This window comes from Mobula birostris, chromosome 15 (genome assembly GCF_030028105.1).
Source record: "Mobula birostris isolate sMobBir1 chromosome 15, sMobBir1.hap1, whole genome shotgun sequence".
In the NCBI taxonomy this organism is placed as follows: Eukaryota; Metazoa; Chordata; class Chondrichthyes; order Myliobatiformes; family Myliobatidae; genus Mobula; species Mobula birostris.
Genome location: NC_092384.1, coordinates 49,665,307 through 49,688,292, shown reverse-complemented (window position 1 = coordinate 49,688,292; position 22,986 = coordinate 49,665,307). Strand labels below are relative to the sequence as shown.

General features: G+C 38.9%; 1 protein-coding gene across 1 annotated transcript in view; it reads left to right on the top strand.

Annotated features, from left to right (window-relative positions):
• cpne7 (copine VII) overlaps window positions 1-9,620 on the top strand; it is a 119,255-nt gene extending 109,635 nt beyond the window's left edge. The window contains exons 14-15 of the mRNA XM_072279178.1: window positions 2,727-2,963; window positions 9,483-9,620. Of these exons, the coding sequence (XP_072135279.1) occupies window positions 2,727-2,963; window positions 9,483-9,620 (375 nt within the window). The remainder of the gene's footprint in view (window positions 1-2,726; window positions 2,964-9,482) is intronic.
• Window positions 9,621-22,986: the final 13,366 nt, after the last annotated feature.

Below are 22,986 nucleotides of genomic sequence, written 5' to 3'. Positions count from 1 at the left end.
GAATTGAAGAGCACCGATAGTCAAATCCATGGGAAAACAGCTGATGTTTAAAAAGCAGGAACTGAAGTTCGACATGCAGAAAATCTCCACCACTCGAGTATGGTCGCCCGAGATAGTCTGACGCAAATCCAGCAAAATTCATGGAGAAGATTGTGAACTCAATCGATGTTGCTGAAGGACAAACTTCTGTCATTTTTAATAAATTTTGGAGGGTCAACAGGGCTTCGCAAATGATGGGGTTGAATATGGTCAGGTTTTGCTCTTGTTCCTGGATTTGACAGGCAATGAAGATCGTATTGATTGTCCTGCAGAATAATCTGAAACTGAACCAAGATTCCAACAGGACTTTCCTGGTGAGGGGAGTAATCAGGTTAAGAGGATAACAACAAGTCAATGTCACAATAGTTTCCATGTTGCACCCTGGCTCCTTTCTGAAAAGATGGAACAAAATCAGCATGTCTAAAGTCCTCTAGAATCTTATTATTTAATCAGATTTGAAGCTAGAGATTGCGAAGGTTCTGTGCCAGTTCTTTATCCCTACTTTGAAGACTCCAGCTGGTGTGCCATCTGGTCCCGCAGTCCTGCTACTTGTAGTTTGCATAATGGTGAGTCCTACTGCTTTTGAGGAGTGAGGTGGAGGTCAGCATGATCTGCTCCTTCAGAGTGTGAAGAGATGGATTTAGCAGTGGCATATGTCACAGTTGACTCATAGTTCAGGATGTCACAAAGTGCTCCTTGGCTTTGATTCCTCAAGGAGCATTGACCCATCTTTGGCTCAGATTGGAAACATGGGATCTCGGGCCAGAAATAATTCTGGAAAGAACTCCTCGGTTTATAAAAAATGTAAAGCTCACTCCTCCTGGCCTTCTCTTGTCACCACATATTTTTGATGACTCAACACTTCCTTCGGGCTTAAACCTTGAACTGCTGGCATGACTCATTTATTTTCCGCTGACATGGGATGGTGATTTGCCATATGTGATAGTTGAATAGTTCCTAAGTATCAGTTATCTACTTCAAACCAAACTGATCATGGTAATGGTAGATGACTTTGCCAATTGTTTTTAATGCTCCTTAAACCCATCCAGAAATTTTTATTATCATCAACTCTATGCACAGCAGAGAGCTTCTCTTAGAGGACCAGTGAATTGTTGTCTTTAAGGGACTAGATGCTGAAATTCCATTATGTCGATGTTATCTTGTTACAAGGTGACAATCATCTGTTTCATACATGCCCTTTGTGGTACACCCAAGCTTAAACTTCTAGTGAAAAGGAGTTTAAAAAGTACAAAACTTAGAGCAAAAATGTCTTCATTTTGTCTTGTACCTCACACTCTGTCCAAAGTTGATTTTGTTGATGCCAAAGCAAAATTACTCACATTTGCTCAGAAGAAGTATGCCATTAAACTTGGCCACTTTCTTTGGGTTGGCCACTAATCACACTTTATACAATAATGCAGCCAGGAGTAAATGATGCCGCCTTGTGTGGGGTGAGGCCTCCCTTGAGAGGTTAATAGAGGGGATCTCAGAAAGATAGGAAGAGAACTTATGTCTCTCTTCATCCAGTAGCAGATTTACATCTGCTGATTTACTGCCACCACCAGTTTGACATTATTATTCCTGTGGTAGAAGACAGCATATACTGCACAGTAGTTTCTTTTAAACCTGTTGTACATAAGGCAGGCACACCTTCTCGACAAGTAGGAAATCCAGAGTCGAGTGTCAAGGAAAGTCTGAGGTGACTGGAGATTTCTAACATTCTGCGGGCTTTCTCTGAGGCTCATGACTGGTCCTCACATCTATTGTGGTGGTCATGGGAGGTGCACTGCAGTGACCACTCTATCAGACAGCCCCCTAAAACCAGTGTCTCTAACACTACAACCCCACCCCCGCCCACGACAGGTTGGACTTGTGAACTTACAGGCACGGCAATTATTTTGCATGCTGAAAGGTTACACAATCAAACTCAAGACCAGACCATTTCTTTGGCCAGTTGAACTAACAATTGGTCAGGGCACCAGTACAATGGGCCTGCTGTTCTAGGAGCAGTGACTCACTGTCTGTTGCTTTGTACTGAGAAGGTGGACAGGGCTTGGTTTAACACCTGAAAGCCACAGATAGTGAGACATTATGACAGCATAAGCTCATTATAGATTAAATAGCAGGGAATGTATCTACGAGGCAACATTAACATGTCACATTTAGCAACCAGTAAAGAATAAGATATCCAATGTGTGTAGTGTGTCCATTCCCCAACACAAACTGAAATCTTCATTAGTTTCTGAGACCTAATAATAATGAGCACACTTACAATTAAACTCTGTGAAAAGCAATATAAAAGCAGACGATTGTAGATTTGCAAAAAAGAATAGGAATGCTGCAAATACCTAGCAGGCCAGGTACCACCTGTGGAAATAGAAACAGCCGGAATTTCAGGCAACATCCGTTCATTAAAATGGTTCAAAATTAGTAATGAGCAATTAATAAGATGCAGCAAAAGAGGGGAGGGGCAGAGAAGACACAGGGAAGCAAATTAATCACAAAACGTTCCTCAAACATTTTTCCACTTCTGTTGAAAGGTCACTGAATTGAAATGTTAACTGTTCTTTTTGCACAGTTTCTGGCTATCCTCCCGGGTAGGCCCTGAAAAGTTACTTGTATTTGCTTTAACATTTTGTATCGGGCACCCCGCTAATCCTAGCTCGATCTTAATTTTGTCTTTGCAGCAATATTATATCCTACTGATTCTAACAGATGGTGTCGTTACTGATATGGCGGACACAAGGGAGGCAATAGTCCGAGCATCATACCTTCCAATGTCCATCATCATTGTTGGCGTTGGGAATGCAGATTTTACAGATATGCAGATACTGGACGGCGATGATGGGGTTTTACGATCTCCAAAGGGGGAACCTGTGCTCAGAGACATTGTTCAGTTTGTCCCCTTCCGTGAATTTAAAAATGTAAGAACTTTATAGAAATGTAATAAGTGTTTGCTGAATGATAGGATCTTTTATATAAGATTAACTTCTATTGGATTGATTCTCAAAACTAGAACAGAAAGGAAACCTACCCTTTCAATTGAAGTACTAAATGCAATTGGGTACTTTATACTTTGGGAGCATATTTTTAATTGCTTATGCCTTCACACTAAAACATGAAAACACATGGGAGTCCCCAGACACTTGCAGTGGCCAAACATTTTGACAATGGTCATTTTACAGATAGACAAGGTTTCACATGAGGCTTCTCAGACACTGTTTTAAAGTCTCGACTCACACTGCTCAGGAATCTGTGGTGTCTCCTTCCACATAGATGCCCTCCTTAGGTTTTCATTACTACCACTAGTCCTCAGCCATGATCCTCTTCATACTGCCAAAGTCCTCATGCATCTGACACCCACTCTAATCATCTCCTAATCACTATCATGCTGAATAGCTTCCCTGGACCCACCACCAATCAACTCCAGTACCCCCATTCCCACATTTGAACAGCTTTCCAATTAATATACTGACCTTATGTCTGAGTATCTCTCCTGCTCCAATTGGGCCTCTTCTTTCAAGGCAGAAGGCTTCACCCTAAAGTGGAGCCTTCTTTCATTGTTGTTGAAACACATCTTTAGTCACATTACAGTTGCTGTTATATACTCCAAATGCAGTTCTTATTAGGCATTTGTGTCTGTTCAGTAACAATAGTTTTTCTTTTATATTCGCAAAGTGCTGCCTGTTAATTATTAGAAATATAAACCTCCCAATTTTAGAAGTGTTCACAGCTCTCCAAGTTGTCACAAAAATATGAATGCTATGCACTTTAATGTTAAAAAGTGTCTAAAAATAACCATATTAAGTTAATATTATTTGACTGATTATAGAAAATAGAATGAAGAACAGTTCAGCACATAAACAGGCTCGTCAGTTCACAATGTTTCTGCCAATCATGATCTGTATCGCTCCCTTCCCAGCCTCTAGACACGGCTGTCTAAATGGCTTTAAAATGTTGCTTTAGTATTTGCTCCCGTCACTTCACTCAGCATGTTCCAGGAATCTACCACTTTATGTGCTTGCCTCATCTCCTTTAAACTTTCCCCCTCTCACCTTAAAGCTAAGCCCTCTACTTTATGACATTTGCGCCCTGGGAAAAACACTCTACCTATCTACTCTATCTTTTCCCTGCATAATTTTACATACTTCTGTCAGATTGCCCTCTGCCTCCGAAGCTCCGGAGAAAGTTATGTTTTGGACAAGTGCCTTATTTTAGTAGAAAAAACCTGGAACTACATTATACAGTAAAATTGAGGTCAATATTTAGCACATTCCAATGCAAAATTTTGCTGCCGTTTTCTTAAAATTTAAAGATCTTCCTGTCTAGATTTGACAATAGTATTTTGAGTTCATTAGAATACACATTCCCAGCAGTGAATTGGGCCAGGCTGTCTGGATGCTATGCTCTTTTCTGAATGTGCTCTATTAGAATAGTTCCTTAATAAGACCATAGGATATAGGAGCAAAATTAGGCCATTTGGCCTATCAGGTCTGCTCCCCCATTTCATCACGGCTGATCCAATTTTCTACTCAGTCCCAATCTCCTGCCTTCTTCCCGTATCTCTTCCTGCCCTGATCAACCAAGAACCTATCAACCTCTGCCTTAAATATAAAGACTTGGCCTCCATAGCTGCCTGTGGCAAAGAACTCCACAGATTTCCCACTCTCTGGCTAAACAAATTCCTCCTAATCTTCATTCTAAAAGGACACCCCTCTAGTCTGAGGCTGTGTTCTCTGGTCTTAGACTCTCCCACTACAGGAAGCATCTACTCTATCAAGGCCTTTCACTATTTGATAGGTTTTAATGAGGTCACCCCTCATTTTTCTGAATTCTACGAACACAGGCCCAGAGCCATCAAACACTGTTCATATGACAAGCCATTCAATCCTGGAATCATTTTTGTAAACCTCCTTTGAACCCTCTCCAGCTTCAGCACATCCTTTCTAAGATAAGGGACCCAAACCCACTCACAATACTCGAAGTGGGGGCACACCAGTGCTTTATAAAGTCTCAGTATTACATCCTTGATTGAGTTTGCTTGGTTCTTTTACCAAGTCTAATTTACACCCTTAATGTTGAGCTTGCTTTCTTCAGCAGTCTGGGATAACTCCTCTGAGATATGGGGAGAAGGCAGAAAAAGGGTACTGATTGTGGATGATCAGCCATGATCACAGTGAATGGTGGTGCTGGCTCGAAGGGCTGAATGGCCTACTCCTGCACCTATTGTCTATTGTCTCTCTTTTGTTGAGTTGACCATGTGACTGTTCTTCTAATCCAAAGATAAGATTCTCTGGTTCAGGGTAGACACATCCTTAAAATAATTGACACACTACAGTTTTTTTGTTAACAAGTTGATTTGAAATTGATACACAGCAGATTTAACCAGAAATAATATAATTGATTCTCATACAGAAGGGTCCACTAAGGGATGGTGAAGGGTTCTTGTATTTTGCGTTGGGAGCTGAGGAGATTATCTTATTCAAATACTCCCAGAAATCTTTCAGCATGGACTGTTTATATAGTTAAACATTCAGAATGGCTTTTGACATTATTCCAAGTTTGCTCTTTATTCCCAGGTTAGCAGTTACTTTTCTTGCTGTTGTGGAAACACTAACTCAGAACACCAGAGTTTATTAACATAATACCATGGAGAGTCTGCAGCAGTCTCCACCACCACCAGAACTCCGATTTTTAGGTTATACAGAGCTCATATTTATAAAGCAAGACAAACAACTTCACATAACTTTGTTTGGCATCCCATGGTCAGTATATGATCAATCACTTAAAAGACATGTCAATTATTTCTCAGCACAAGTCTAACAGTTCTTCCTGCTTCCTGTTATCAGGGCTTATAATTTTCCCCCGGATGCATCCTCCCTCCTGGTTCCAGGGGTCTAGTATCTTGTTTATTGGACTTCCTGGTACTGCGCTTATCATCCAAGGTTATTCTCAACACGCATCAGCAGTCTTAAGCCCAGCTGTTCCAGAATGGTCAAGTATCCTATCAGACACTAGTTTTAACTATTTCTACCACACTTGCATTTTCTTAAGTTTCTTCTTTCCTCTGTAACTTCTAGCCCCTTTAACTCTATAGCACACCAAGACTGGCAGTTTTTGTTCACACGGTTTAACCAGGAGGTTAAGGAAAACCACCTTTGTCCTTGTAGGCGATTTTGTGTTCTTTAAATTTCTTTCGTACCTTTTTTCCCCAAACTTGATTCTTTTACCAAGTCGAATATATCAATCATAGTTGATATCAGTAAGACTGAAATCTTTCACAATCTTGCTTGAAATTCCATTTCCCTGCAGTCTGTTGTTCCTGTCTGTGTTGTAAATAACTAACAGGTAATAGAGACGGAAGGAAAAAAACACAGCAATCCAATTCCAGTTCTTAACACTATTTCATTTTGCCAATAAATGCACCAGAATATTACAATACACACTCATGGGGCTACAGAAATATTGGTATTGAGATCCCATGCTCAGTAGTAATTTGTGTTTCTTAATTTTCATTTACTAATAAAAACTACACTTGGGTATGTCTGAATGTGATGCATATGACTCACGGGCAATTATTGCAAAAGCTGCTTTAGGCTGTCAAAAGGTAAAATTTGATTAAGCTTCCTCATCAGATACTTTTGGATTTTTTTCAATTTAGTGGTTTCCAAATATCGTCATCTGTTTTATTGTCAAAATTATTTCCTTGTCTTCTCATTTATAAAGTGATATGAACACTAGACTCTAGATGATACATTAAAGATAGGAAATGCACACAGAACAACAAAGAAACCAAGATGAAAATGAAGGGTTTGGATTTTAACTTTTGATCTAGATACTAAATGCATCTCCGCTAGAAAAAAATTTGTGAGTGTTTCATTCCTAAGGCTCTAAAGGATTAATAAGGCTGGCATGGAGCGGTAATTATTCAAGAGCATAAAAAGAGATCAAAATGTCAGAAGTATATATTAATAAAGAGAGTTAAACATGAAGGGTATTTCATGGCTTTTAATTTAAGATGGGCTTGAAAATGAAGCTGTGATTTATTCAAAAGGAAGTGGACAACTTTGAATTCTGTTTTGAAGTTGCAGTGTGTTTTTGAGGAAGGTGAAATTGGCCTGAATGGGAGGGTGAACAGGATAAATTGGTAACAAGTCATGTCCTCCGCAGCTTATGAACACCTGACTGTACATTCAGACAAACCTTTGTGAGACTGGTGGTGTCGTGTTGCCAGTTGCAGCAGGCCTGCAACTATCTTCCGTCACCTGGGAACTCAGTTTGTGGCTCCACTTCCAATTTGTGAACTGTCCGATTTTTGACAAGTTCACAGGAACAGAACACTGCCGTGACCTGGGGAGGACTATTTTTGAGTTACTTTTTCACTAAGGCACTTTGATCTTTTATCACTCCTTTTGGTCTGTCACTCAACTACAAATCCAGTCATTGCAATCCAAAATCTGACATAATGCTGGGTTCACAAAACAGCTTCAGTAAATCACTGGGAATTTACAAATTGTCGTGAAACTTAATTTGGTTTTCACTATCTTGTCCAGGGAACTAACAGAACTAATTTGTCAGTTCTGATGGCGCAGCAAAAACGAATGTGAAAATGTCCTTTTGCCACCTTAAGTCAAAGGTGAACTGAAAAGCTTGCTGCTTGAATTTTGACAGTATTTTTGTGAGAGAATTACTCTTCTTACTGTCTCCTCCTCCAGACAACTGGCTGTGAGTACAGGTTCAGTGGGTGGAGAGTATGACCACAACTCTACATCTTCTTATTCCTCAAACTCATAGAATTTAATGGAAGTCATCCAGTCCTTCTATTTCATGTTGATAGCAATGCAGCTGGTTTTTTTCTCTCACTCTTTCCTTGAGTTCCTGCAGTTCTTTTCAGCACACCAGTGGTCCAGGCTGTACCACTTTATACTCTTGTTCCATCATCAGAGAGTCAAAGTGGTCCAAGTTTCCAGGGCTGCCTTTGGGGCTTCTGTTTCCTCTGTGACATTGTGGACAGAGGTTACTTACAATAGCATTAGTCGCTTCCTGTATGGTTGCCTTCAGAGTCTCCACTATTGCCTCCTCTTGTATTACCAGAGGCAAGATATGAAAATGCATTAGATTCCCCGAGTATCCTGACTGCACCCACACCAGCACCACAGACACTTCAGTGTGCCCTGACACTGACGCCACCTCTCTCTCTGGCCACTATCTGAGGCCTAACCTGTCAGTTCATCTTTCAATTTTCCCTGGAGGTGAGATTCCAAATTCATAATTGCTCCTTCACCGAACTATCTCCTTCCTCTACCTGAACATTGTTCCTGGCCCTGGCCTTAACACTTTTGCTGGCAAAACCCCTCAAGATTCGATTGTAGTGAGGCTCCATTGACCCACCTCCTTTCTTACACCCGCTATAAACTTCACTCCTTAAGTTACTGGCCCAGTAATGGCTAATAGCTAAGTCCAGGATACTTAGTCTATTGTTTTCTGAGATACAAGCTCAGATCTAACACTGTGACTTTTTAATTTGCAAATCTTTAATGATAAGCAACTATCAATAATGGGGATCACACAATCATCAGATTGCTATGCCAGGCTCTCTAATGCTTGCTGTCCATGCCTAGCCTGACCTGTTTAGTCCCCAGACTCACAGTATTCATTTCTCATAAGTATCATGCTGAGTGGCTCAGTAAGCCATTCAATTCACAAACAGTTGTAAACTGCTAGACAAACATAATCTGGATCTTATGGCCCTATCTATGGTGAAACTACTGCCATTACCCATTGAACACAACAGTTATTTCTCATTTCCATGCGCAGGAGGCTTTACAAACAAACCTTAAAATTGTTGGTAGTAAACCAGTGTGTGATCTGCAACTGCTGGGAATGAAGTTGAAATCATTATTTTAGGAATTAGTCCCACTGTAAGAAAACTATATATTTAGTTTCTTGAGGTCTGATTGAACTTAACAGAATACTAAGCTATGATTAGCAAACCATGTGGCCTGAGAAACACAATTTTGGATATATTATAATTTCCTTTCATGGATATGTCAAAGCACAAAGGACTTTAATATGTATATTGTTAATTATTTACAGGATATTTATACAATCAAGTATTCATTTACCAAACTTTATTTAGAAATTTGTACAACGTTAAGTTAATTAAAATTATCTCCTACCTATGAAAAAATCTTTAACATGATTGGCTGTTCAGCCAACATGATGACATCACAGTTACTGGATGCTTTTAGGTTGGGAGCTGATAGCAATAGACTTTGAAAAGGGGAACTTCTTAGCAGGGTTTAATGGAACTTGGGAACTATTTTTAAGGTCAGTGCAAGTGATGTCACTTCCGCATAGCTCACAATTTATGGGCCATGAATTGTATTGTGAAAAGTCTCTTTTTCTGAATTAACGTGTGTTTTTTTAAAACTACATTTCAGGCTTCTCCAGCAGCTTTGGCCAAGTGTGTCTTAGCAGAAGTTCCAAAGCAAGTTGTGGAATATTACAGTTACAAGGCGATTCCTCCAAAGTGTCCAGCAGTGGATTCCTCTGAGTCAGCATGCACAACTCCAGAATAAATAAACTGATGTTTGCCAGCGGAGGTCTCTGAAGACAGAAAATGATATGACAGCGAAAAATAACTTTCATATTACGTAACTGGTTTGCTACAAACATATTAATGTGAAGCAAAATAATTTTCATAACTTGAAAAAAAACAAGTTGCTATGTCCTTGCCAATGATCAACCACAGCAAAACATTTGGATGCTGAAAGATGATGTTTGGGGAACATTGGCTAATTCCCAAACACATCACAGCTTTAGTGCTTTTTCTGAATCAATGAGACAATTTAATATCCAATGCGGCACTAGTAACCTCTTAAGACAACAGAAATATTTCATGATTTAATTCCTTTTTATTCACAGTACTTTCAAAAAACAATTACATCCACTGAGAAAAATGCAAACCACATATGGAAAATTTTCTACATTTGCAACATGGCAATTAATCTGAAAAGTTGGGTTGTTTGGTTGATTTTTGAGCAAATATTCTCCCAGCAGAATTTTACAAGATTTTGTTTTGCCTGAATTATGAAACAAAAATGCATGCAAAAATTAATAGGCCTAGCACTAAAATAGGAAGATAATTTAAATCGAGGTGTTTTAAAACAAATGGGAAACTACTCCTTTGGATCAGAATCGCTAAAAAAGAAAAGAATATCGAGGGATAATTTGAATCAGTCAGGAAGTCAGCAGGTTTCTTTTACTTGCTAGAAGTAGTTGAAGATTGTTATTAATTCAAGGAAGTTTTAAATGTAAGAATGTTCACATCCCAGTAAGGGATTGATTTGATGTGAAGGATTGAAATCTTTCTAGCAGCTGACATAACAGCTTATACAGAAGTTTGACTTTCTCCTTGTTGGGTATGGTGCATGCTGGGCAAATATGCTGGATAGGATTGGGATATCTAAACCGCTGATAAATTTAAAAGGATTTTGTCTTCATAGTAAAGCTGCTGGCAAACCAATTATTTAATCAGCAGAAAGTAAGAGAGACAGAAGCCAGAAAAAAAAACAAATTTTATCCTCAAGTGATGGTTTGGTATTCCATGAAACACATTTCCCACTTGCTTTTTGTTATAAATAATCCAACAAAAAATGTTTGAAACATCAGTTCATGGATAAAGTGCCTTTTTAAAAAGGTAAGATCATTGCAGCATTCTCTACCACTAAATCTCTGAGTTATGAAGAACCGAATCCCACACATAGAATTTCTCTTGGATGGATGTAGGAGTGGTGTTGAATTTAACTGTGGAAAATGGTACCTCACGGATTTCATGGCACAAACAGTATTTATCTTTTCAAACTTTTTTTTTGTTCAGAAAGTCTTTGCAGAAAAGGGGAAGTTGATCAGGGACATAAAATAAAGTTTATTACTGTAGGAGAAAAAGAACAAAACAATCGAAGGACAGGAAGTAGTGGAGCCTGTGAAAGAGATTGAGCTGGTACAGTAGTTCATATAAAGATGAGGATGGCTGTGAACAAAGACATCAGACACAATAACAAAGGGAAAATGTGTGCACAATTAAGTTTTGTTATGTTAACACAATTCTACTGTAGAATTTCAAACTGACAGCATTTAGTTCACATTGTTTAATTTATACTGTCTGGCAAGTGCAGAATAAAGTTTTTCTTTGTATTTTTGGCAGCTACTTTATATTTTAAGGTGCAATTACAGCACAACCATTGAATCAGTGTGAAATCATTAGGTTTGCATAACATTTTCACTAATCTCCCAGTAAAGCTGATCAGAATCAGGGCCTGGCTTGCCACCAAAGAAAAGCAAAATCAGAGTTCCAATGTCTCGGTCCATTTTGTCCCACTCTCCCTTCAGGACTTTTAGCTCTAGATTTTTAATAAATAATAAGATTGTAAGGAAGTGGAACTCATTTCTCACCAGACGCCCCAGAATGCAAAAATGCTGCAGATGAAAATGGAAAGTTAAAACAGGAAGTCCTGCAGGTGGTGTCTGCAGTTCTCAGAACATCTTCTCAAATTATAGAGACAATTTAAACCTAAAGCACCTGGTGAAAATCTGATACCCATTCATCTTGGATCCCATGCAATGTCATGTTTCATTTCAAAGCATGTCTGGTGCAAAATATTACTTTCTGCCAGATAGCTTAAGTGAAAAACCACCTCAAATATTTTGCTGCTTCACTGTTTAATTATAGTCAACACTATCTGTGCATCTTTGTAGGATTCATTTCACTATTTTAAAATATCTCATCTATTCCTGATTGATTTGGCAATGAAAGGAAGGTAACAAGCTTAAAGTTGATATTATTTAAAGTGATATTTGGTTATAAAATTGATTTTAAAGATTGTTTTAAATATTTCCATCTTTTATAGTTTTACTTATCTTTGCATTTTGATTCATGAAGTTCACCAGCCATGAGGAAACAGTGAAGTTCCTAAGCTTCCGAAATAGATTGTTAGAGGCTATAGGACAACTTCATTCCTCTTTAGAAACTTCCTAATGTGATCACTGATTGGTCCTCAAATGCAAACATTTTCAGAGTCTTTACCTTCAAGACTCTAACCTTAGAATTACTTGGAGTTATTTACAATGAAGATGTAAAAGCAACAAAAACATATATTATTCTGAATAATGAGTATAAATTGCTAATTTGCATCTGTGGTGTCTTACAACTTAGTAGTGCAGATTATATATATTTTTAAATTATTGCTGCTTTAAATACAAACTGCAAACAAGTCTTCCCACACCACCCATTCTCCAGTCTGAAATGGTAACACCATCTTGTATTGCACTAAATCCTGCTTTCCACATGAACTAAGACAGTGCTAGTGACTGCATGAAGTCTAAGGGCAAATGTCACATTTATTTGGATTTTCAGACTTGATTTCATGTTGCTTTTTTTATAAATATGTGTTAATAATCGTTAAGAATTCTAGATGTAGCACTTTTAAACTAGTAGCAGATCAGTGCCATAAAGCATGACATTTATGAAATCTTCCTTGTAAAGTGTGAATTCATCAGTGTTTAAGTCTTCAGAATGAAACATTTTAGCATAACACATGTAATATAGAAACTTATCTCTAAAGTCGTTTGTAGCTCTTTTCAAACATATCAAAGTAAAATATTAAAGCATTTAAAATTTCAATAGTAGGAGGACTGAAGGAAATGGAAGTTATATTACTAGAAGAATTACTTAAGTTATATTTATCTTAATAGATATGAAGTAAGTTATTATTGATGCACAGTATCTTTATTATTTCTATATATAAAAAATGATCTTGATGTGTAAAAAAATCTTATTTTCCATTATTTAAAAAAATAATTTATACTTCTGCTCACAATTTTTAATTAGCATTTTTCATTGCAAAATTAAAACTTAAAGGCCTCATGGTCACCAGTTTACCATTTGTAGCACTGTATACTTTATCATTGTGATGCCAACAGAAATATTTCTTTGTAAGACATGATTGTAATTCAACTACATAATTTCCTACATAAAATTGAAGATATATGTGAGTGCATGATAAAATGCTACCATAAATTAATAGATTTTTGACTAGACAATCAACAAATCAGTTAAATCCTGACCTTACAACAACTTTGGTCAGCTACAGGTTTGCATTCCCCATTTTCTTTTCAGCTAAGAAATCTTAATTAAAATTCTCAAGAGAGCACCAGAGGAATGACAAAAGGGATAGTTTCTCTCTGGACTTAGCTGTAGAATTCTCAGATTCCAGGTGCATGACTGTGAGAAATGGAATAAATATGAATTAATTTTTTATAGATCTCAATTATAACCATTTTTCATATTGACTCCAAATCTCAAATTCAGAATAGTTTCCCCATATTTTTGAGATTCTTTAGTAGCAATCAATGAGTTTTGGGAGTTTGTATTGCATACCACCAGCAACTATGAAAGAACGAATGCCTCAAAGTCTACTCTTCCATATGTGCACGAACTCTGGATGGGACTGAGGTACTGGCCTGAAAGTAGTTTTCCTCCTTGGTGCTTCCGTAGTCAATAGGAGGAGTGTATAGGTTACCCACTGGTCTCATTGGAAAACTGAGTGTGGCCCATCATAGGAGGGCAATCCCATCAGTTCAGTTCGCAGACGATGAATGTTCCCCTTCTGATTCATGTGCGTCTTTGGAAAGTTGCATTAGCAGTTTAGTTTTGCTGATTATAAAGATGAACTTAATTGTTGTGGCATTTGATTTCCAGCCTGAGACTGTAAAAAGGACAAATTTTGGCGTTAACATTTCAAGTACCCGTGGATCACATTGATTGTCGTTCCACCATGCCTCTTAAAGTAGATGCCAGATACCTTGCATATATGTTCAATGTTAGCTGAGGGGTAAACTTGTTTAAAATGCCCCTCCATATGATCTTGCCACGATGACCGAACCCGTTCAGGATGCTTCTGCAGTGCTCATGTTTGTCATTGACTTCTTAACATATAAATCTAAAAAAATGAATTTGATTTAGATTTAAAGTGGCTTGAATTCCTGATATTTCACTTCCTGAATTAATCCTATTAAACACACATCTTTGAATGATCCAATTTTTGTATTTGTATGGCTAAGAGTCATATCACTGAAAAATGGATAGTGCAGATTATATGGGTTTTATGCAAGAAATGGTCTGGACAACTAAACAAGTGACTTTGATAACTAAACATATGACTATAAAGGATGATTGCTTATGCAAGAAGCTCTCATGAAAACAACAATGTAATTATGTTCAACTGATATGTGGGAGTAAGGTTGACAATAGAACTGTTTTGACTGGCAGCTAAGTAAGGTAGTGTGGATTGAGGGAGATGATGAAAGCAAATGGAATGCTCCAAAATAATCTCAGAGGCCAGCTAAAGAGACCCTAAATGGGTGAGTGAAGGCAGTTTGAAAGCAGAAGTTATACTCTCTTTAAAACTTGCACTTGCAGAAATTATTGGAATGTGTAAGACCAGGTTTCGCAGGGTTGAGCTCAGAAGTGGTTTTATTGTGGAGAAAAGAGCTTTAAAATATTTTGCATATGTTTGCTTGCTTTTTATGGAAGTGCATGCCAATAACAGGCCCATTGACCTACCCTGTATTGTTCTGATTCAAAATAACTGTTTTTTAACATGCTGTATTTCACAATTCCCAATCAATTTGTATGAACTTAGTGGGTCTTTTACATCATCTAATATAAAGACTGCATGGAAATGTATAGTCTTTGTGCTTGTGAACTGAATGCTCAATCTCAGATTATATAAAATTATATGAATTTAACATTGTGTGTTTTCATTTAAGAAATGCTGGAATATTGATCAATGGCAGTTAAAACGTTAGTAAGGGTAGGGCACAGCTCTCTTGCTTTTATACAGATCTATAATAAATACAACTAAATACCATAAATACTTCCACAAGACTTAATTTTCTTTATTTCTTCCTGTTGTTTGGTATATTAATGTTGTTATTTGTGGATTAGTGGACTCTGATACTAATGGAGAGACTACGAGTTGACTGGGGAATAGAAATAATTTCCATATCGACACTGGGATCTTTTGAATCTTTTTAGTTCTGTCTTCTCCCTGGCAACCAATCAACTGGATATCCAAACCATCGTGGCTTCTGGAGTTCAGAAAAAGGTGATGGCAACAGGAACCTTGGCATCAGGAGCAGGAGGGAGCTTGGCCATGTTAAGGAATTGGGTTGGGGGGGGAGTCGATTACCATATCGAGGAGTCCATGAAGAATGTTATAGGAGCCTTTAGGGGTGTCTCTATTTCATGATAATTTCACAATCTCTGGGAAACCTACGATTATTTTCCTACTAGCCATCAAATCATATGATAAATAAAAGTAGAGTCAAAGTCATTACCATGCTGAAAATGGCACTGGTATCATGCACAGCATGATGAGGACATGTTACAAATACGGTATATCATCATTTAACTCCACCCTCAGTCCTCCTCTACCTGTTGAAATGAGATGGTAGTTAAGATTAAGACCATAGTTTTCAATCTTCACATTACAGACGAGGGACTGTAAAGTTATTCCCATTAATTAGACTAATCTTTCTAGCTAGTTATTGGACATTAGTAAAACTCATATTGACACCAATCTGTGTTCCTTTAAAGCATAACCAATGAAATATCCAGCCAAAGTTTATGTGAGGTATCAAAGTGAGACTGCAATGACAGGGAAAATGAGTAATTCCCTGTTCCTTCACAGGCTCTGACTTTTCCGGTGGGATTGCAGAAACCAGTGTATCCATCAGCTTCCAGATCTGGAAATTGGATCTGTTATTGTCTGTTTGTTATGCATAATTGTACATAGAAGCAATTTTACCCAGGCTAGCAATCACTCCCAGGTGAAACTGTGGGCCCTGGTACAACTGCCTGTAGCATGCTGACAGCTTTCTGGCAACTGGCATGGTGCTGATGACTGTGCGTTTCTTACCCGACATCTTAAGTCGCAGTTTTTTGATTGCAGCCTCAAGCCCTTCTTGAACACTTCCTATAAAACTGGAACCACATCGCACTGAGGTCACCAGTGAGAAATCCATCAAAGGGTCAGGATTTTGGCATTGATTGCATCTGCCATCCTCAGTTTTCAACACCCCGTCATTGATTGCAGCAATTTTTACACAGATGATATCACTTAAACCACCATGAAAATCTTATTCTTTGGGAAATCAGGTAGTATCTCAACAATGACTTGCTCTTCGAAGGTGTTTCACAATATTGTCATCGAAATAAGGTTAGTAGCCTCCAAACTGATGGCATGATTATCGATTTCTCCTTCTGATAAAAAAAATTCCATCCCCCTCCCTTCTTCTTCTGTTCCCCACTCTGGCCTCTTATCTCTTCCCACCTGCGTATGACCTCCTCCTGGATCCCCTCCTCCTTCCCTTTCTCCTATGGTCACTGTCCTTTCCTATCAGATTCCTTCCTCTCCTGTCCCCTATCTTTCCTACCCACCTGGCTTCAACTATCACTTTCTAACCAGTCCTCCTTCCCCTACCCGCACCTTTTTACTCTAGTGTCTTCCCCCTTCCTTTCCAGTTCTGATGAAGGGTCTCTGCTTGTTCATTTCCATGGATGCTGCCTGACCTGCTGAGTTCCTCCAGCATTTTGTGCCTCTTACCTCAGAGGAAGGAATTGATTTTAAGGTATTTCTTAAATTAGAATAGATGATTAATTGGAAGGCTTTATCGTGGAAACTTCAGATATGTCTGCTATAAGTGAAAATGAGAAAGGGAACTTGAATACTAGAAGGGAGCATTTTGGAGGCAGGAGGATCGTAAGGACAGAGAGCATTAAAGATTGAGGTGAAGATCACAACTGTGAAAGAACTGAATGGAAGAACATGTATTTTAAAATGAAGGGATGTTTGTAACAGATGGCAACTAATCTGATTCAACGATCCATGCTGGGACCTACGTACATCCTTTTGCATTCCTATTCTACCATATCGTAGGGTAAGGCTAACAGGCTGGTTGGCCATTTTGAGAGCGCATTTAGAAATTGACTATGTTAGTATGGGTCGGGTGCCACAGACATGACTGAACACTCAAACAACATTAACAATTTCTATTTTTAAAACATTTATTAGAATAGATCAATGTAAATCATACTAGATTTTTCAAAATATCTTGACTTTTGTGGACTTAAATTAGATGCTGTTGTGAGATTTGAGTTACAAGTCTAGTAGTACTGTATAACCATTGTGCTCTTGTAGGTTGAATAAATGTTGCCTTGCTAGGAGAAAACAACATAAAATTGTCAGCGAAGAAGGTGACCATTTATTTTCATGCCAATCGTAAGGGCTGACTTCAGGTTTGATATGGTGACTTGCCAGAAGTTTAATCTATTACAGCCAGTGAGAAGATCATAACACAGAGCAACCTTCTGCTAAAATGTGCCCTCCTTCAAGGAGGTCACCTACTTGAGCAGGAAGTAATGTGGGTTCTATTTACCAGTTTGAAGCCTTTATTTGTGAGTTACTGAGAGCCTTGTATCAATTTACTTCACTGACCTATTAAAAAGTTTATAATAGAATTTCACAGCTCATTTAAAATAATAAAGCCACGATTTACACCACCCTCTGGATTTGCTCAAAGATAACCTAAGAAACTAATTTTCTTTTGCAATTTATCTCCTATGTACTAGAAAGGTCCACCTTATAAGCAATAAATATGAGGTAAAAACTAGGAAAAAAATGTGGTTACTCTTTTGTGGATCCTATTTTGTGAGAGAAGGGGGAAGCACAACAACAGATTATATTGCGGAGCCGTATTTGTGTATTGGGATGACAGATCGGACGTGAAGCAGTGAAGATCAACCATCTGCAAATAATTGTTAGATACATGGCTTGTATGGATTGTTTTAGTGCTGATGTTCTTGGCAGTGACACATGAATCAGCTCTGCACCATTAAAGAAGACACAGTGACCGTGTCTGATTGGAGAGTAAGCACATTAACTATTTATTTCAAACCTAACTTAAATCCTCTGTCATTTCTTTACAAAAACAACTTGTATGTATATGGCGCTTTGCAAAGGTACGCCTCAGTTCACTGTACAAGTGGAAGCGGGTGCCCAGCAGGAAAAATTGAAGTAGAGCAAACCAGCGATAGAGGATTTTGGATAGAAGAAGGGAATTAGAAAGAGAGTTGGTTTTAAGATTAAAAAGAGAATTAGGAACAGAAGCAGGAGCATGTCATTGGGTCCTTTGTCCCAGCTCTGTCATTCATGACTGATTCTATGCCTCAAGCCACCTTTGCTCCACAGTTTCCATCAACTCTGATTTTCATATTGCCCAAAAATCTATTGACTTCAGGCTTTTGGTCCACCCAATCACTGGGAATCTTTTGTGATAAGGAATTCCAAAGCATTACATCCCTGAAGTGGCTTCCCCTCAGTTCGGTCGTAACAATTCAAGCTCTTCGCTTGAGACTATGCGAAAGGCAACAGCCCCTCAACGTCTATTTTATGAGCTCTTCAGAAGGTTTTGTGGGTGCAGCAAGGAGTAGGCTTGCATCATTCCCAATAGTGGAAGAGAACACGGGTGATAATACAGAGCCTGTGAACTGCAAGATGTGGACTGGGAAGTGTGACTGACATGCAATGCAATTGTACATTTGGGAGGGCCAGAATAAGGCCCTCCTGACGAAGGGTCTCGGCCTGAAACATCTACTGTACCTCCTCCTAGAGACGCTGCCTGGCTTGCTGCGTTCACCAGCAACCTTGATATGAGAATTTCTCCAGACTTGTTTTCATTCTAGAGAAAAAGGATTGTGCAGTGTATTCATGCATTAATCTGTTGTAAATTTTCTTACACTACTGTTTATAGTAGATTGGTTAAAACTAACCAAAAGAATATTGTTGCCACCACTTAATCACATTGTGCATCTTTTACTGTACAATGGCACAGAACTAGATATATCAGTACAGCAGGTTGACATCTCAAAATATTTACAAACATGTTGTTGAAATTAAACTTGAAATAGTTTTTAATACAACAGTTTTAAATTTCACTAAAACATAACTGACTGACGTTCTAAACCATCTTTCTCAGTCCCGATATTCATGAGTTCTTAAGCACTATCATCATTTGTTGTTGCCGCAGCAACTACAATGACCTGCAGCATTTATTTGCCTGTTAGTTTTAGATGCACTCAGAAATGTGGGTAATTGTTTTAACAGCCGCTTGGGGAAATGTAGTTTTAATATCTTGATGATCCCAAAACAGTGTTACATGAACAAACACTAAATCTTTGTCACCAGATGAATAAAATGACTATTTTGTGGCTAATTTTCTAATGCCTGTGGTCCAGAAAATATATACACTCCCTCAGTTTCCTCTAGCTGAAGTTCACACAGAAATACTCATTAATACCATATCAATGCAGGAAAAGCTAACGAAACAAAGAGATTCTACTGTGTTATATTTTCTGCTCTTCTGCACTCTCTCATATCTAGGATAGGACTTCCTCTTCATCTTCTTCTGCCTTCCCAACTTCGCATATGACCAATCATTCTTTGTCGTTTTAGTCACATCAAATATGATGCTTCGACCAAATTACAAGGCACAACTCAGAAGCACGAAGGAATATCCTCGACACCGAATATTCATTTCCTCCATGAGCAGCATATTGTGATTGTAGTGTGTAACATTTTTAAAGTGAACCTCAGCCGCCAAGGACAAGGGCAGCAGATGCATTGACGACCTACATGTTCCCCTCTGAGTTGCACTGATTTAGAACTATATCGCTAGTTCAGCAGCTTCACAAGGAGAACCACAACAATTCAAAAAGGCAGATCATCACCAACTTCTCAAGAGCAATTAGGGATGGGCTACAAATATTGGCACGGCTAGTTACGTCCCAAGCTCAAAATTCACCCAATCACAACTCTAAGTTTCTCCTAATTTATATCTTAAACCCAGTTTAGTATCTACATTTAGTCTGCTCTGATAAACATCATCAGCTTGAGTTGCTGGGTTTGATTTGGCTCTCCAGTTGCTGGCAGTTCCAAAGTCAGTGCGACAGTGCGTTCTGGACTATTGTCTGTTTGGGTGGTGCAGATGTACAGGAAACATCTGTAGGTTGAATGTCATTGCTGCCCATGGGGTGCAGGATATCAGCAGCTTTCCATAATGCAGTGAGCTGACTGGCCACCCTGTGTATTGGCCCTTCATCTTTACACCAGCCATACTTCAGGTGACCCATGGCAGCTCAGTTCATTTCAAAGGCAAGTGTAGGTCAGTTAGCTTTTGTAGCCTTAAAACATCAATTCTCAGAATCAGAATCAGGTTTATTACCACTAATGTATGTCATGAGATTTGATGTTTTGTGGCAGAAAGACATACAGTGTAAAATTACTGTAAGTTACAATATACAAATAAATAGTGTGAAAGAAGAAAAGTGCGATAGTGTTAATTAATTTACATGAGTTTAATGTGGCTTTAAGTGGATTTATTATGACTCAATTTTGAATGGATAAATAAATTTTTTAAATCATTCAGTTTATTTTATGGCTGTGTGTGAATGCGGAAAGAGAAACAGTCAACATTTCAAAGTTGAAAGTTCAAAGCGAATTTATTTTCAAAGTACATATATGTCACCATATATAGAAACCTGAGATTCGTTTTCTTGCAGGCATACTCAATAAATCAAATAACCATAATGGAATCAATGAAAGACTGCACCAACAGGGTGGACAACCAGTGAAAAAGAAATAACAATAATAATAAATAAATAATAAATATCGAGAACATGAGATGAAGAGTCCTTGAAAGTGAGCCCATAGGTTGTGGGAACAGTTCAGAGATGGAGCAAGTGAAGTTATCCCCTCTGGATCAGGAGCCTGATAGTTGAGGGGTAATAACTATTCCTGAACCTGGTGCCGTGGGACCTAAGGCTCCTCCCGTACCACCTTCCTGATGGTAGCAGCATGAGGAAAGCATGACCTGGGTGGTGAGCATCCCTGATGATGGATGAAGCTGTTCAGCAGCAACACTCCATAGACATGCTGAATGGTGGGGAGGGCTTTACCTGTGATGGACTGGGCCGTACTTTTTGTAGGAGTTTTCATTCAAGGGTACTGGTGTCTCCATACCAGGCTGTGATGCAACCAGTCAATATTCTCTCCAGCACTTACCTGTAGAAGTTAGTCAATGTTATAGATGACAGGCTGAATCTTCGCAAACCAGAAGTATTAACTATTTCTCTTTTCCATAGATGCTGCCTGACCTGCTGAGGGTTTCCGTCATTTTCTGTTATGATTTCCAGTTTCTGGCATCTGCTGCTATTTTTAAATTCCTGCTTCTCTTTCTAAGTACGTCTGACCATCAGTGACACTCACGAGCAGTGGAAAAGTCCTTGGAGAGGAGAAGCATTCAGGAAACCGCCAGGCAAGTGTGTGATGGCCCAGTAGCTGGTCACAGTTCATTCCATTTATCATGTTAACTGCGGCAGTGACGTTGGATGGGTGTTGGAGAATATGCAGCTGAAGATGTTAATTCAACCATGGGCTAGCAATGAGGTGAGGGCTGCGTCCAGCAAGATCCAGCCTGTTACACACCCCTCTCTCTGTCAGCAGAAGCTGCTTGACCAGTCGAATGTTACTACTGTTTACTGTTTTTTTTAAATTTCAGAATGTCAGAAGTTCCAATGTCAGAAAGCAGAGAAATCCACAAACAACGAGGCTGTGAACCAGCACCTGTAAGTTACTGCTTGATTCTTTTCCAATTAAGCCTTCTGTTGTCAGTAGCTGTTTGTGATGAGATCCTGGGTTCTCATCTCTAGAGTCTTACACCACGGCTTACGTTCATGAACCCAAAACACAGCAGGAAATGGGAAAATGCACCATTTACTTCCTTAATGTTAAATGCTGTTGTGTTGCTAATTTTAGTCCCAAATTAATATGAAAGAGCAACATTTTCAGAATCTTAATTTTAAAGTTGTCTTCTTGCAGAAAAATCCTAAAATACCCTCCCAGGGCTATCTTGCTGGTTGTGAGCAAGATCATTGTAATCTGTCACAGATTAATGACATGAGCTCCCTAATCAGATGTTCAATATGGTACAGACTTTTTAATCTATATCACAGTAAGATACATATGAATCAAAATCCTCTGGTTACCATGGGAACTACCCCAAAAATGTTGTATCATTGTCGTGAGGAATGTATCTATGATATGAAAATCATGCTAATCACCGTTTTAGTTTTAACCAACAATAATCCCCTATTTCTTTCTTTCTATGGGAGTTCTTCAGAATTGAACATGCCAACCCTCCCTATTGTTCTGTTGGTTCTGAGGTGGAACCACAAACTGCTTCACTAACACCATTCCTTCCATCCCTCTCCAGAACTCCTCTCTCCAACCTTTACACCTGCCTCCCTCTATCTTTCACCTGGCGCCTTGAATTCCTGTCTCCCTCTCTGTAGTGGGCATCCCTGGCTCGTTCTGCTGGCACTGAGGAGGGTGTGCAGTTAAGAGCCAGGGACAGTCGGGTGGCCAAGAGGGGTTGTGTGGGGAAGCACTCGGGGATTAAATTAGATTATGAGGACACTCAGTCCTCGTTTATTGTCATTTAGAAATGCATGTATTAAGAAATGATACAATGTTCCTCCAGTATGATATCACAGAAACACAGGACAAACCAAGACTAAAACTGACAAAAACCACATAATTATAACATATAGTTACAACAGTGCAAAGCAATACCGTAATTTGATAAAGAGCAGACCATGGCACAGTAAAAAAAAGTCTCAAAGTCCCGATAGCCCCAACATCTCACGCAGACAGTAGAAGGGAGAAACTCTCCCTGCCGTGAGCCTCCAGCGCCGCAAACTTGCCGATGCAGTATCCTGGAAGCACCCGACCACAGCCGACTCTGAGTCTGTCCGAAAACTTCGAG